At 54.5% G+C, this 16,207-nt stretch overlaps 1 protein-coding gene and 1 long non-coding RNA gene across 3 annotated transcripts in view; one reads left to right on the forward strand and one right to left on the reverse strand.

Moving 5' to 3' along the window:
- Nucleotides 1-11,591, forward strand: part of NEGR1 (neuronal growth regulator 1) — a 164,109-nt gene extending 152,518 nt beyond the window's left edge. For both annotated transcript variants that reach the window (XM_018912563.3, XM_009088799.4), the window contains one exon: nucleotides 10,376-11,591. In XM_018912563.3, the coding sequence (XP_018768108.1) occupies nucleotides 10,376-10,500 (125 nt within the window). In that variant the 3' untranslated portion in view covers nucleotides 10,501-11,591. The remainder of the gene's footprint in view (nucleotides 1-10,375) is intronic.
- A 792-nt stretch (nucleotides 11,592-12,383) lies between these two features.
- LOC127059879 (uncharacterized) lies at nucleotides 12,384-16,048 on the reverse strand. The gene is made up of 2 exons (XR_007778195.1): nucleotides 15,965-16,048; nucleotides 12,384-15,669 (listed from the first exon to the last, which is right to left on the reverse strand). It is a non-coding gene; the product is annotated as an uncharacterized LOC127059879 (long non-coding RNA).
- Between the last annotated feature and the right edge of the window lie 159 nt (nucleotides 16,049-16,207).

Below are 16,207 nucleotides of genomic sequence, written 5' to 3' on the forward strand. Positions count from 1 at the left end.
CTTGGCCCCCTCTGTGCCCTCACCTGGGGGTCCGTGGCTCAGCTCTGCGTCTGTCTGTCCATCCTGCCCCAGATGCTGCCTGTCTGTGCAGTGAGGGCTGTCCCTCACCCCTCTGTCCTCTGCCCCCATGGCTCTGCAGGGTTTGTCCCTGCCCAGCACCACCCAGAGCGAGCTCTCTGCAGAGCCAGGCAGCCCAGAGAGCTTTGGGAAGCGCTGGAGGGTGCTCTCTGGGACAATGGGTGTGGATTTTGGACTGGGAACACGGGGGTGATGTGAATAACCCACGGGAAACTGCCAGGGCAGAGAGCTCTGCTCAGAGAGCCCTGCAGGAGCGAGCAGTGCCTGCCCGAAGGGATCCCAGACCTGCAGCCTGCTCTGCCCTTCCCTGCCCCCCTGCAGGAGCGAGCAGTGCCTGCCCGGAGCGATCCCAGACCTGCAGCCTGCTCTGCCCTTCCCTGCCCCCCTGCAGGAGAGAGCAGTGCCTGCCCGGAGCGATCCCAGACCTGCAGCCTGCTCTGCCCTTCCCTGCCCCCCTGCAGGGCCCATTCCATGCCCAATTCCCAACCACAGGATCTCCTGACCCTTGGACCAGTCCAGCTGCCAGCAGAAGGAGCAGTGCTCCACAGAGAGGTGGAAATCCCACCCTGCCCAGTGCAGGCTGGCACTGCCCAGCTCCAGGCAGGTGCTGGGCACACCTGAGGGATTTTAGTCTTGTGGGGTGACACATGGTACAAACCATGTAAAAATAAAGATTGGTCTGGAGGCAGAATGTGTCTTCCTGCACGTGCCTCCAAGGCTGTCAGAGCCAGCTTTAGGGCACCCACCTCTGTCCCAAAAGCACTAAATGAGGGAGATTTTCAAAGGCATGGCTCTTAGCAGAACCTGCATGCCTAAAGCTCCCAGCCAGCTTTGAAAAATCTCAGCTGTTGGGGGTTTTTTCCTCTCTTCTGTGTAATAACACATGCAAAGCTGAGCCATAATGTCTCCAAAATCCTCAGGATTAAGCTGAAAGGCGAGTGGGGAAGGCTGGGGCATGAAACGCTTCCTGATGCAAAATCCTCCAGCAGCAGGGAAAGCTGCAGAGCAGCAGCAGGCAGGAAGGGTGAGGGGCTCTGGAAAGGCACCCCCAGCAGGAATCCCACCCCAAATGTCTCTGGGAGTGGGGAGATCACTCCCTCTCCCCCACAGGCTGCTGCAAGAACTCAGAGTCCTCCCAAGGGCAAATCAGCTCCTGCTGCAGCCCCAAATAACTCAGGGAACAGGGGCTGGAGGGGAATGGAAGCACAGAGTCACAGAATGGCCTGGGTTGGCAGGGACCTTAAATAAATCCCACCCAGTGCCACCCCTGCCACGACAGGGACATCTCCCTCTGTCCCAGGTGCTCCAGCCCCAGTGTCCAGCCTGGCCTGGGGCATTCCAGGGATCCAGGGGCAGCCCCAGCTGCTCTGGGCACCTGTGCCAGGGCTGCCCATTCCAACAAAAGGATCCCTCAGCAGGGTCAGTGCTGGGAGATGGATCCTTTCCCTGGAGCCACCCCCTGGGAGCCACAGCTGCAGCTGGCAAAGGTGGCAAAGGTGGCAAAGGTGGTGGCAAAGGCCACCTGTGTGGCTGTTCTGTGTTCAGAGTGACAAATCCCTGCATTAAAAGATGCAGGCACTGAACCCCGTGTGCCCCACAGCTCTGCTGGGTCAGCTGGGAGCAGGAGGCAGGGAATGATGGCTCCCAGCCCAGCTCCTGGGCACTCTGGCATTCCTGAGCACTCTGGCATTCCTGGGCACTCTGGCATTCCTGAGCACCTGGGCACTGGCATTCCTGAGCTCCTGGGCACTCTGGCATTCCTGAGAACTCTGGCATTCCTGAGCACTCTGGCATTCCTGAGCTCCTGGGCACTCTGGCATTCCTGAGAACTCTGGCATTCCTGAGCACTCTGGCATTCCTGAGCACCTGGGCACTGTAATTCCTGAGCACTCTGACATTCCTGAGCTCCTGAGCACTCTGGCATTTCTGGGCACCTGGGCACTCTGGCATTCCTGAGCTCCTGGGCACTCTGGCATTCCTGGGCACTCTGGCATTCCTGAGCTCCTGGGCACTCTGGCATTCCTGAGCACTCTGGCATTCCTGAGCTCCTGGGCACTCTGGCATTCCTGCCATTCCTGAGCCCCGTGCTGGCTGCAGCCCCCTGATGATTAATTCCTTGGCCATATTGGCACAGGTTGGGGATAAATTTCCATGGGTTAGGGGGTTTCTAATATTCCTATAAAAAGAGAGGAATACATGCAGAAATGTGGCCAAGAGGAGCCCACCATAAATGCTTAAGAAAATCAGCAGAAATCTGAATAAACGCCACATCTCAGAAATCACCTGCCAGCTGCCTCAGTGGGAGATCTGCTGAAAGGCTGCCAGCACTTCCAGCCAAACCTTCATACACCCAAAAAGGGAGAGAAATCCTGTTCCAGCCTGCCTAGCCCCACACCCTTTGTCCAGAGCACAAGAATGATGTGGAAACCGTGCGGAAACTGGAAAGCTCAGTGTAGAAAATCATCATTCACGCTGCTGTGTGACATTGCCTCAGCACAGCAGAGGCAACAAAGCCTTCCTGATCTATGGAACCATCAGAGATTGCCACTGAACACGGAGATTTAATGCGCTGCTTAATTCAAGAGCTTATTTACAGTGTCACACGTCACTCGGAGAAAAATGGCTCTGACAAGCAATCATTTAAAACAGAGGAAGAATGTTTAACAAAAGGTCAGAAGTACAAATATTTTACATATTAACTACTAATAAATTCATTTCCTCTCAAAGTTAGGAGGATCAGCAAATGTCTCCAAAGCCATTTGCAATATTTCAGCACAAGACCCAACCTCTAATTACCAATGTAAGTTGTAAATAATTGTCAAGCATGCAGATGAGCCAAAAATTCTCTCAAATTAAAGTAATTAGCTCCCAAGTCAAATTTTTCTGTCACATTCAAACGCTTTTCCTTGTCTCCAGTGTGACACTTACAAATGAGAACCACATTGTCAGGGAAGCAGTTGCTGTAGGCTGCCAGAATGATGCCTGAGGAACCTGAGCTTCCCAGCAGTCCAGGCTTTCCCTCCGTGGCTGTGCTGGGAGGGGGGAATTGATCCAGCTGGAACCCTGGCAGGGGCTCCAGAGCTTCCCCGTGCCTTGGGGTGGGAATGTCCCTCGTGGAGAGCTCAGGGCTTGGCTCTTCCTGCTCCTGAGGAACCTTCCAGAGCTCCTGGTCTGGGGCACAGGGATGGGATGGGGATGGGATGGGATGGGATGGGGATGGGGATGGGGATGGGGATGGGGATGGGGATGGGGATGGGATGGGGATGGGGATGGGGATGGGGATGGGGATGGGGATGGGGATGGGGATGGGGATGGGGATGGGGATGGGGATGGGGATGGGGATGGGGATGGGGATGGGCAGCTTCCTCCTCCCTGTGCTTTCTCTGGCACTTCCACGGTTTATTCCCAATGTCCTCTCAACCAAAATGCTGGGTGCATTTTTAGCAGTCTGAAATGAGCCTGTGGCTGTTTACAGCATTCAGCATGGGGGATTTGTTGGGGAAAGGTGACTCTGACTGCTGTGGAGGGCAGGCAGGGAGCGTGTGCCTCCCTCTGCCTCCCTGGCCAGGGCTCCCCCAGGCAGCCAGGGAGCCCCAGTTCCCAGCCAGGGAGCCCCAGTTCTCAGCCAGGGAGCCCCAGCTCCAGCCAGGGACCCCCAGTTCCCAGCCAGGGACCCCCAGTTCCCAGCCAGGGAGCCCCAGTTCCCAGCCAGGGAGCCCCAGTTCCCAGCCAGGGAGCCCCAGCTCCAGCCAGGGAGCCCCAGTTCCCAGCCAGGGAGCCCCAGCTCCAGCCAGGGAGCCCCAGCTCCAGGCAGGGAGCCCCAGTTCCAGCCAGGGAGCCCCAGTTCCAGCCAGGGAGCCCCAGTTCCCAGCCAGGGAGCCCCAGCTCCAGCCAGGGAGCCCCAGCTCCAGGCAGGGAGCCCCAGTTCCAGCCAGGGAGCCCCAGTTCCAGCCAGGGAGCCCCAGTTCCCAGCCAGGGAGCCCCAGCTCCAGCCAGGGAGCCCCAGCTCCAGCCAGGGAGCCCCAGTTCCCAGGCAGGGAGCCCCAGTTCCCAGCCAGGGAGCCCCAGCTCCAGCCAGGGAGCCCCAGTTCCCAGGCAGGGAGCCCCAGTTCCAGCCAGGGAGCCCCAGCTCCCAGCCAGGGAGCCCCAGCTCCAGCCAGGGAGCCCCCCAGTTCAGGGTTACACAGCTGGTGGCCATGGTTACCACCTGTCCAGTGCTTGGCTCTGTTTTTCAACCTGTAAATATCATATTTGATATTTTACCCCAGTCAAAATCAGCACCAGGATGGGTTTTGTGTTGGACACAGGGCACACCCCAACTGGGGCCTCATGGGTGGAACAAGAATTGTTTCTGTCTCATTTTCTGTGCGCACACAAACACAGGCTGGGGTAATAATTCACTTTAAGACATTGCTGGTGGCACATCTCAGGTGTTTAAATTACTAAGCTTTCAGATTTTAGCACAACAAACAGCTGATTTTTGCTTCTGCAGTTGTAGCAATCATATTTTAGTCCCTGTTTTCCCCTTTTAAGACTTGCAAAATGCTTTTTTATTCATTTAAATTTGAAATAAGGACAAATCAGCACTTCATCTCCCAGCTCCTGCCCTGCCAGCAGCCCTGTGTGAGTGCTGATGGACAGGGCCTGATAACACCCCTCTCTTATCAACCCCATCGCTCCTCTGGGGCTCATCTCCTGAATCTTTCTGCCAACACTCCCATCCCAGAGGATGATAAAGCCCCTCTGTTAAGCACCTGGCACTTCCCAGCTTTATCCTGCCCAGCCCGGGCTTATCCACGGGCAGAGTCAGCTCTTGGACAGCTCCCTCAATATTCCGTGTCCTTCCTCAAGGATTTTCGGAGAGATTTGTCTGAGCAGTGCTGAGCTCTGCCTGACAGATAATGCACAAGAGCAAGGTTTGCCTGCAGTCCCACCAGCCACGGATGGGCTGAGCCAAATCTGCCCCGGGCTGGGACAACTCCTGGAGAGGATGCTCTGAGAGGGGCAGCTCACAGCATCCTTGTCCCTGCAGCTTCCAGCCTGCCCCACGCAGCTGTGCCAGGGCTGGGCAGCCTGTCCAGGAAGGAAAATTCCCAAAATATCCACCTGAGCTCCCCTGGCCCAGCCTGGGGCTGTTCCCACTGCTCCTGTCCCTGTTCCCTGGAGCACAGCCCGACCCCCCGGCTGTCCCCTCCTGGCAGGAGCTGTGCAGAGCCACAAGGGCCCCCTGAGCCTCCTCTGCTCCAGGCTGAGCCCCTTCCCAGCTCCCTCAGGGACTCTCCAGCCCCTTCCCAGCTCCCTCAGCCCCTCCTGGGGCTCCAGACCCTTCCCAGCCCCGGGGACACGCTCCAGCCCTTCTTGTGCTGAGGGGCACAGAACTGACCAAGAACTGACCCAGAACTGACCCAGAGCTGACCCAGAGCTGACCCAGAACTGACCCAGAACTGACCCAGCACAGGAGGGATGTTTGAGCCAGGCCAGTCCAGAGGAACACGGGGCTGGAGAGAACCTCCATGTCCACATGCCTGCTCCAGAGGCACTTCCCTGTTCCTGAAGTTCCCACCCTGCTCCAGAGGCACTTCCCTGTTCCTGAAGTTCCCACCCTGCTCCAGAGGCACTTCCCTGTTCCTGAAGTTCCCACCCTGCTCCAGAGGCACTTCCCTGTTCCTGAAGTTCCCACCCTGCTCCAGAGGCACTTCCCTGTTCCTGAAGTTCCCACCCTGCTCCAGGTGCTGCCGTGGTGGCCGGGGCTCTGTCCAGCCTGCAGCTGGCATCCAGAGGGATCCCTTTACCCCACTCCTGCCTCTCCCAGCCCAGGGCAACTCCTTGGCATTTGCATCAGACTGAACAAATCCTGACCCATTGGCATCCAAGGCTCCCAGGTTTTGTTCCAGTGCTCCCTGCCCTCCCGGGAGGATTCCCTGCTGCCTTTCCCTGGCCAGAGGAGCTGGTTCCAGAGCTCTGCAGGCACCCTGTGCCCCTCAGCACTGCTGCTCCCTGACAGAGTCCTTACGGACTGTCGGCCTCCTCCTCCAGAGCCATAAATCCTCCAGCAGCTTCAAGTGGAACAGAACGTAGAGATGTTATCCCCAGGCCTCCCAGAGCCTTCTGAGGCCCATTATCTCCCCATCTTTTCTTTTAAAAGAACCTTATTTGACAGCCCAGCCTTTTTCATCCTCCTTTTTTGCCTTGCTGCTCTGACCTTGAGTTAGTTTATTCCTTCCCTCTCTGTATGTTTTAAATGCTGCACCAAAAAATCCAATTTATTAAGGCTTTCCTTTAGTAAATGATTAACCTGAATATGGTGAAATGAAATGCTTATTAACATCTCCCTGCATAATCCATTTAACAGAATTAGTCTTGCTCATTCAGACAACCTAAAGGGGTCTGTGCTTTTGTCTACACAGCATCAGCATTAAAGCTTATAATTATTTCTGGTTAATGCAGCCCTTGGTGCTAGGAAATGCTGGTTTGTGTGTTCCAGCATAGCATAGCACTTCTCCTAATCTCTTGTATTAATTAGAGATACTGATATAATATTACTTTGTTCCTTTCTATTCAGCACCAGGAGAGATGTCTGAATATAATCCTATCTGTGCTAAGGGTGTCTTAAATATTTCCACAAGTGCTGGCTGGTGTAAAACATTAGGATTAGGTCCAGTAATCCCCAAATTGGAAAAAAGGAGAGCTCACAAAGGCACGTGGGCACGCGAGGTGTGCCTGGCACTGGGGTGCTGTCGTGGCCAGGCAGGGATTTCTCCTGGCCCTGAGGGGACATTCAAGGTCCCCTCTGGCCTCAGTTTCCCCCCCAGCCCTGGTGGTGCTCCGTGTGTGTCCCCTTCCCCTTTCCCAGAGGGATGCAGCCACTCTGGCTCTCAGCAAAATTGGACTTACCCAGCAGCAGGAAAGGGAATGATTGCCCCTGAGTGGCTGCAGCTGGCATTTCAAACCCACTGTGCCCTGTAAATCCTGGGTCATTTGGTGGGCCAGACATCAGGCTGCTCCTGGAGCTCCTTTTGATCTTTTCCTAGATGGAAATTCACTTTCTTCTCGGGCATTTCAAGGTGTCACCCCCCGGGCTCTGAAGTGAATTTGCAGCACCAGAGCTCAGTGTCATGGAATGGTTTAGGTTGGAAAAGCCCTCCCAGAGCAGGAGTCCAACCACGGGCAGCTCTGCCAGGGCCACCCCTGAGCCGTGTCCCCAAGTGTCCCCTGCACAGGGCTTGGAGGTGCCCCTGGGGATGGGGAACTGTGAGAAACACCAATCCCTTGTGTTTAAAATTGTAAAAGTTTAATAGCAGTAAAATGGTTATAAAAATAGTCATATAATTGGAGTAATAGTAATTTGAACAATTTGGATTAGGACAATATGAGACAATTAAAACAAAGAGTTATGGACAGTCCAGGTTCCTCTTTCTGGGCAAAATAAGCCCAAAAAAAGACACCTGTTAACAGAGGATTAACCCTTAAAAACAACAGCCTGTTGTATGTTCATACAGCTCACACATGGTGCATTAATTCCATTCACACACAGGATTCTGTCTGGGCAGGATCAGCTCCTTCCTCTGGATCCTGATGGTGTCTCCAGGGCTGAGCAGGCAGGAAGAAGTTAATTTCTGATAATGGGGCGATAAATTCTTTTTCTCTGAAAGATTCAGGTGTTCTGTGGCTGCCATCTCACTGCAAGTCCTTTCTTTAAAAAAGGCATAGTTTCTATTTTAACATTCTGTTATAACCTAAAACGATATTTCACACACTCCTTAAGAGAAGTAACACAGCATCACTCTCTAACACAACACATACAATATTCAGTGTAATATTAGCAAAAAGCCAATCATAAAACAGGCATTTTTCACAGGAACCCAACCCTCCCTGGGCAGCTGTGCCAGGGCTGGGCAACCCTACCCTGGAGAAAGCCCTGGAGCCCATCCTGCCCCTCCCTGGACACAGCTCTCCCTCCCTCTGGGCACCCCCCCTCCAAAGTCAGCTCTGTGCCACGCTGGGCATGGGGCTCATGGAAATGCCCAGGATGGCTGCAGGTGTAACCACAGACTCAAACAATTCCAGCTTTTATTTAAAGCCTAATCACACATTCCTCCACCATTGCATAAACATTAAGACTGGGAGCTCGTGTGTGTGTGTGTGTGTGTGTGTGTGTGTGTGTGTGTGTGTGTGAGAAACAATGACAGGGTAATATTTCATTGGGGGTAGAAAAGGCAGCTGGTTTTTGCTGCTCTCAAACATTTGAACCTTTTCATTTTTCCCTAAACCGAGGGCTTAGTCTGACACAGAGAACCATCCAAAGTGCTTTGAAAAATACCAAGCCAAGAACAAAGTGACCTTGCACGGCCTTGCACAGGAAAGCAAGGACTGCTCAGTCCTCACCAAAATAATTACTCAGAGTAGATCAAGGACTGAGCAGACCATGCTAAGAGTCTTTAAATTTTAAAGGTGTGTTTATTTTTAAAGTTTACACATCAGCACAAAGCTTCGGGATTTTATTAATATCCAGCAGCAGCGTTTTGCTTGGCCAGCAATAAATTCAGGGAGCCACAGGAAAAATTAATCAAAATTCTGAGGGGGAGAAGAAAAAGTCTGCAGGAGATTATTAATTTTTAAGAATTTTTAAGAGTCCAGCCCAATATTTTAAACTATGTGTCATGCAGTAGGCCTCGTGTGACATCATAATGGATAATTAAGCTTCTCCACGTTTGCTTCTCCTTCAGGTTTCCTTTCCATCCAATTCTCCTGCTTAGGCAGCTTTGGGAACTGTAACTTTTCTATTATCTCCCAAGCCAGTGCATTTCCCCCCCATTAACTCCCCTCTTGCCTTTGTGCAGAAACAATCCAGGTATGATTTAAAAAGCCCTGGGAAGACAGAGCTGGTTCCTATGCAGGAAATCAGATTAACATAATTTTCCTCTGGCTTTTAGAGCTACTGGAGTTCAAATTATCCTCAAGTTGGGGAAACTCTCTTCATGCCACAAAATGAAACAGCACCTGTGTTCTGCTCCAGCTTCCCCACCCGGCCCTCATGATAAATTAAAGGTTGATTTGTCACCCTGACTGAGCTCAGAAAGTCCTTTTGTAATGAGAGGAGAGGAAGTGCCCTGGTCTGCAGTTAGTCACAGCCATCAGTCACTAAACTAAGCTTCAAAACCGAGTTTAATCTTGCTTTGTTTTGGGTTTATTACCTGAACCCTTCTGCAGGGGGGAAAGGTGAGGGTTTGGGGTTGTGTCACGTTCTCTGTGCCAAGTGAAATGTCACACAGCACACGTGGAGCTGCAGGGGGCTGCACAGAAACCAAAGGGATCTCGGTGGTCTGGATTTGGTCCAGGATTTGGGCTGAGCAGGGGACTGGGAGGCTGCATCCTGGGAAAGCAAACAGGATTTGGTGCAGGGCGAGGGAGCAGCTCCTTGGGCTCCCTCCTGCCCGAGGCTTTCCAGGAGCAAACCCCTGGGATTCACAGAATCCTGGGCTGGTCTGGGCTGGGAGGGACCTCAGAGCCACCCAGAGCCACCCCTGCCATGGCAGGGACACCTCCCACTGTGCCAGGTGCTCCAGCCCCAGTGTCCAGCCTGGCCTGGGACACTGCCAGGGATCCAGGGGCAGCCACAGCTGCTCTGGGAATTCCATCCCAGGGCCTGCCCACCCTGCCAGGAGCAATTCCTGTCCCACCTGAATCAACTCTCACCCAGCTCAAGGCCGTTCCCCTTGTCCTGCCAAGGACAGGGTTTCTGCCAGGTGCATCCCTGAGGCACAGCTGGGACATTCTCAGTCCCAGGGACCAGCTCCTCCCTTGCTCCTCAGCACTGGTTTCCTTCTCTTTGCACTTGGTGTGCGTTTACCCAGGAACTCGAGCAAGGCTTTGTGGTAAACAAATAAGTACAATTTCTTCAGAATGAGTATTAATGTCTTTAGCTGAGCAGCACTGTCAGACTCTGGCTTCTGGAGTTGGGCAGAAAAGGAGCTGTTTTCCATGAGGGCTTAATCCAGTCCCCTCTCATTGATTGCACTGCAGATCCTCACCCTCAGTAACTTGAAAATGGATCGATTATTCAGCTGGTTAAAAAGGAAGCCCTCCCATTTCTAAGTGCTTGCCTCAGAAACAATCTGAATTCCCGGAGCAAGCGGGGCTGTTCCCTGGGCGGGGTGGCAGCAGGGCTGGGCTGTGCTCGCAGCCTCCTCCCTGCTTCCCAGGGCAATTCTGCTGAGAACAACCCACGGAGAAGGGGAAGGTGGGGGGCTGAGAGAGGGAGCTGTCCCTGACCCTGACCCCTGTGCTTGCCTTGCAGCTCCCAGCACAGCCCAGTACGGCATCACCGGGCACGCCGAGGTGCTCTTCTCCTGCTGGTCCCTGGTGCTGACGCTCTCCTCCCTCAGCAGCATATTCTACCTGAAGAACATCCTTCTGCACTAAATGTAAAGACCCATAAAAGGCTTTTAAGGATTCTCTGAAAGTGCTGATGACTGGATCCAATCTGGTAGAGTTTGTTAAAAGCGGCGTGGGATATAATCAGTGCTTACATGGGGATGATCGCCTTCTGTAGAATTGCTCATTATGTAAATACTTTAATTCGACTCCTTTTCTTTGATTAGCTGCATTACCTTGTGGAACAGTACACATTGTCCTTTTCTAAGACGTGAGAACTCTGAAATTACTTTTAGAGGATATTAATTGTGATTTCATGTTTGTAATCGACAAGTTTTCAGAAGCATTCAGTCATGGTCTGCTGACTTGCAGACTGTAGTTTACAAAAAAAGGATATTGCAGTAAAAATGTGCTTCTTTAAGGCTGCAATACAAACATTCAGTTCCCTTCTCAACTAGCATTCTATCCAAACTTACACGAAAAACATTCGTTCTTTTTTGAGTTTAAAAAAAAAAAAATCGAATAATATTGCCTTCAAAATATTTCTTCAAAATATGACACATATCTAGATTTTCTTCTAGCATGATATTCAGGTTCCAAGAATGAGCCTTGTACTATAACTGCATTGCGCAGTGCCGCTTTCGTTCTCTTCCCTCCCTCCTGCCAGTTCAGCATGGTTGTGCCTTCACGAAACACGACACTCCTCTTCCTCTCCAACCGGTCTGGAATGTGTTCTGGGAAAGGCTGGAGCATCCTTTTGAGCCCAAGAGATGTCTGGGTGAGGCAGAGGTGCCCGGGCTGCCAGGGAAGGCTCCTCTGCCCCTGCAGGAGCTGCTCCAGGGGCAGGGCTCAGCTCCAGGGCAGCACTAGTCCCTTTTGTCCCTCCCTCCCTCCCTCCACCACTGAGCAGTAGGTGACCTCTGTAAAAACGACATTTCCCCTTAGGAAATAGAGCTCCAACGATTTTGTGGCACCTTTTGAATGTCAGAATGTTCCCCCAAATTCCCCCCTGGCTGTAAATGTCAGGGTCGTCCCTTTTGTATTGCTGGCAAAGCCAACGTGAATTGGTATTTTTCTTGCACTCAATTTTGTACTGGTTTGGCTGATTTAGCAATGATAAAGGATGCTTTGAACCATGAGACACCTGGAGTATCATTGTCTCTCCCCACATATCCCTGTGGCAGCAGCGAGGCCGCTCCTGCTGAGGGCAGGTGGCCGTGCTTGGGAGAGCCACCTGGGCAGGCAGGGCTGGGGGAGCTGCTCCCCTGGCCAGGGCTGTCCCTGCAGCCCCCACGCCTTCCCGTGGAGGGGACCCTGCTGGCACACCCTGAAGGACCAGCCCAGAAATCCTGTCCAATGGTGCTCCATCCTTCACTGCCCTGCACGGCCTCACACAGAACTGCCACCTGTGTCACTCACTGGGGTGGCTGTGGCCAGCAGCCCTTGGCCACCACGTGCCCTGGTGGTCCCAAGAGCTCCTGACCTGCTCACCAACAGCTACTGACAGCAGGAACAACAAAATGCTTATCACAGAATCCTGGGCTGGCTGGGGGTGGGAGAGCCCATCCCATCCCAGCCCTGCCAGGGACAGGGACAACAGGGACAGGGACAACAGGGACACCTCTACTATCCCAGGCTGCTCCAAGCCCCGTCCAGCCTGGCCTTGGGTGGGCAGCACCCCTTTCACTGTGACCACTCCCAGGCTCTGAGTGTGAGCCCCAGTAGTGGCTGGACTTGCCCAGCTCCCCACTCTGTCTGCTCACTCAGGTGCTGGCAGTGAGCAGCCCCAGCTGAGCCCTGGGAACACTCAGCAGGCCCAAGATCCCATTTTTCCAGCAAGGAGGGCTGGGAGCTCCCTGGGCTCAGCCTGAGCTGTCCCAGGCCAGGCACAGCCAGGAGGGGCAGTGCCTCTGCTGTCCCTGCTGAGAGAGCAGAGCTGTTTGCTCCAGAAATGGCAATAAAACGTCCTGGGTCACTCTGCATGTGGTCAGGGACAGACTCTGTTATTTCTCTTATTATTTACAGCCCTGTGCCAAGCAGTTGCTGTTTTCAGAAATGTGGCATTTTTTAAAACCTGGAATAACATGAACAAACCCATTCTGCAAGGAAAGGGTACAAACTCACCTCAGATGAGTTTATCAGCCCTGCTATCCCAATCTCTCTTGTATTGCAGCTTTAAAGTGCTCTATTTTAGAATCCATTCACTAGAAACAGTGGTGCTGCAGGAAGTCTTGTGTCAGTGCAGTTTCACAGAGGGAAAAACGAGGCAATGGATAACCCAACCCACGTGTGTAAAACTGGGAGAGGTTCTATGCTGTGGCTGGATCCAACCCTGCATTCCAGCGATTCCTGACATTTGGAACCTGAGTGTCCAGCAACAGCACAGAACGAGCAGCAGCCCGATTAAACATGAAAAGCAGAGTGAAGTGTTGAATGTTTGCATTGGCACCAGGGAGAGCCACTGGGTGCCACGGACGAGAGGTCCTGCCCCACATCTGATCTTCACTTGGGGGACACCCTGCTGGCCCAGCCCCAAAGGAAAACCCCAAACCCACAGCAGCAGCAGAGCTGGGAGCAGTGCCTGGGTGCCAGGGGGGATTGTGTGAGGCAGGAGAGTGCTGGGGCTGCGAGGGGCAGGGAGCTGGGGGGCTCTGCAGGGCTTGGGCAGGGCTGGAGCTGCAGTGAGGGGTCAGGGGGACACACCTGGCTGGGCTGGGCCAGGCTGGGGGCTGTGAGAGCAGGCAGCAGGGTGGGCACAGCCACTGCCAGGGACTGCAGGACGGGAGGGGGCTGGGGCTGCTTCCAGCCCCTCATTTGTGGGGCACCTCGGGCAGTGCTGGGAGGTTTGTTCTGTGCTTCCCTCCTGCGTCTGCCACGCCAGGCTGACACTGTGGATTCCCAACACGGCGAGAAAAGGCTTAGCTGAGCATTTCCAGCAGGAAGTTGGAGCCCCCAGGCTGGGAGGGCTCCTGGTGCGGGGACTCAGGGCTGTCCCCACCTGGAGGGAGGGAGCGGTGACACTGCTGTCACACGGCTGCTGGCCCTGGGACTGAGCTGACACTCAGCTGAGGCATGTCTCACAGTTCGGGAACAAATGCAGCTTCTCTGGGGTTTGTATCTTGGCAGGATCCTTCAGAGCCAGACAGCTTTTTTTAAACTTTTCAATAGGTTTTTTTTAGAGTCGATGCTGTTTTTAAGATCCAGGAGTGTTAAACCCATCCCAGTGACAGCTGCTTTTTTTGCACATTTTTCTGAGCAAGTGTTCAAAATAGACAATGGCAAATGTTCTGCTACCAAAACCTCCACAGGGCCCACAGAACTGTGTTATGAAGAATGTGTATACCAAAATATGTATTTACATAGATAAATATGCCTTAAAGACTAAATATGCATTTACTTCTAAGGCTGGATCAGCCTCGTGCCCAGTCTGGAGGTAAATAATCCATATTTCACAGCTGCCATGGAGGGGGTGCTTCTTTGGAGGAAAAAAAAAGGGGGAAGGTGAGGAAGCATTTCTTTTAAAAGAATCTTCAGTAGTTTTAAAAATCCTTGCATGAACTGCCATGTGTGAGGAGGAGTGGGGAGACGATGAAGCTGAGCCTGGCGCCCCAGCCCTGGCAGTGCAGAGTTTGCTGTGGGGCTGGCAGGGCTGTGGTGCCACCAAAGACTGCCACAGCCTCTCCCATGTGCCCCCACCCGCCCAAATCCCTGGGGCTGGGGCAGAGTGAGGGGTCTGGCTGTGGGAATGAGCCACCTATCCACCTACCCACCTACCCACAGCCTCTCCTGCTGCAGCTCCAACACAGGATCCCGGGAAACGGGGAAATGTTGGCAAAAAAAGGGAATTTAAAACCCAGGAATTAAAACTTCTCCATTCTGCCTTAGTAGCACTGAGAGCAGAGGAATCAGCACTGGCAGGGCGGGGAAGAGCTGGCTCTGGGTTTGGCCAGGAGCGAGGGGGATGTGGTGGGACAGGGACCCCACGCTGGGCCGGGCCGGGCCGGGCTGGCTCCTCTTTTTGCTCCTGCCCTGAGCCCCAGGGCCGGGCAGGGATTTGCTCTGCAGCCAGGAAAGTCCATAATCTACCTGGAAACAGGCAGGGCGAGGCAGTGGCACCGAGGTCTCGGCTGCTGGGGAAGGGATTGTCAGCAAATCCTGCTCTCGGAGCTCTGTGTGAGCAAGGCCTTGCCGGGGCACCTTCAGCGCTGCTTGCTCGGGCTCCTGATGCCTAATTCATGAAGGGCTCCAAGGCTCCTGCTTATTAGAAAATTCTCATGTTAAAAAACGCGGAGATCAGCACATTTGCCACCTCTCATGAGCTGAGTTCTCAGTCATTCCCATTTCAGGGCAGAGGGAGCGCTCCCGTCAGCGGCAGGATGGAAATGCGAGGTGTGGGATGGGGAGGGCAGTGCCACCCGCCCCAGCTCTCTGCCCTTGGCCAGGACAGGCCCTGGGGCTCTGCCTGGGGGCTCAGGGGTGCACATCAGTCCCAGGGGCTGACCTGGGCTCCACCATCACCCCCACTGCCAGAGTTACCCCCAGGGTTTCTCCGGTTATCCCAGAGCCATGCCGGGATGGAGCAGTGTGACAGGCACCTCGGCTCCCTCCCTGCACAAACCGGGGCACGGCAGGGCCTGAGCTCTCCCACAGGGCACTCGGAACCCTCCAGGAGCAGCAGTGACCGCCAGCCCAGCCCAAAGTGACCCCCGTTCCCAGGCAGTGCCCCAGCCCAGCTCGGGGACACAGAAATGACCCCTCTGCAGCAGTGAGGACAGCGAGGGGACAGCACAGTGCTGCTCCAGCCACAGGAGCCCCCTCACCAGCCAGGAACACTCATCACCCCCATCCTCCGCTCTGCCAGCTCCCGAGCTGCCTGCAGGGACAGCTGGATCTTTATTCCAGTCAGTATCCAGAGGGGGAGATCTGCTCCCTCCCTTTAGGATTTCTCGGCAAACCAAAGACAGCTGGCACAGACACCCTGTGACTCCTGTGTGGAGCCATCAGCCTGTCCCCTCCCAGCCCACTCAGAGGCACGCTGGTCCCATTAATGCCCAGGACAGGAACCTAAATGTGAGCCCTGAGTGGGATCAGCCCTGAGCCCCGAGTGAGATCAGCCCTGAGCCCCGAGTGAGAACAGGCCTGAGCGAGATCAGCCCTGAGCCCCGAGTGAGAACAGGCCTGAGCGAGATCAGCCCTGAGCCCCGAGTGAGATCAGCCCTGAGCCCCAAGTGAGATCAGCCCTGAGCCCTGAGCCCCGAGTGAGATCAGCCCCGAGGGAGATCAGCCCTGAGCCCTGAGCGAGATCAGCCCTGAGCCCTGAGCGAGATCAGCCCTGAGCCCCGAGTGGGATCAGCCCTGAGCCCCGAGTGAGTTCAGCCCTGAGATCAGCCCTGAGCCCTGAGTGAGGTCAGCCCTGAGCCCTGAGCCCCGAGTGAGATCAGCCCCGAGTGAGATCAGCCCTGAGCCCCGAGTGAGATCAGCCCTGAGCCCTGAGCCCCAAGTGAGATCAGACCCGAGTGAGATCAGCCCTGAGCCCTGAGCCCCGAGTGAGATCAGCCCCGAGTGAGATCAGCCCTGAGCCCCGAGTGAGATCAGCCCTGAGCCCTGAGCCCCGAGTGAGATCAGACCCGAGTGAGATCAGCCCTGAGCCCTGAGCGAGATCAGCCCTGAGCCCCGAATGGGATCAGCCCTGAGCCCCGAGTGAGATCAGCCCTGAGCCCTGAGCCCCGAGTGAGATCAGACCCGAGTGAGATCA

Source organism: Serinus canaria, chromosome 8, assembly GCF_022539315.1.
Source record: "Serinus canaria isolate serCan28SL12 chromosome 8, serCan2020, whole genome shotgun sequence".
Lineage (NCBI taxonomy): Eukaryota > Metazoa > Chordata > Aves > Passeriformes > Fringillidae > Serinus > Serinus canaria.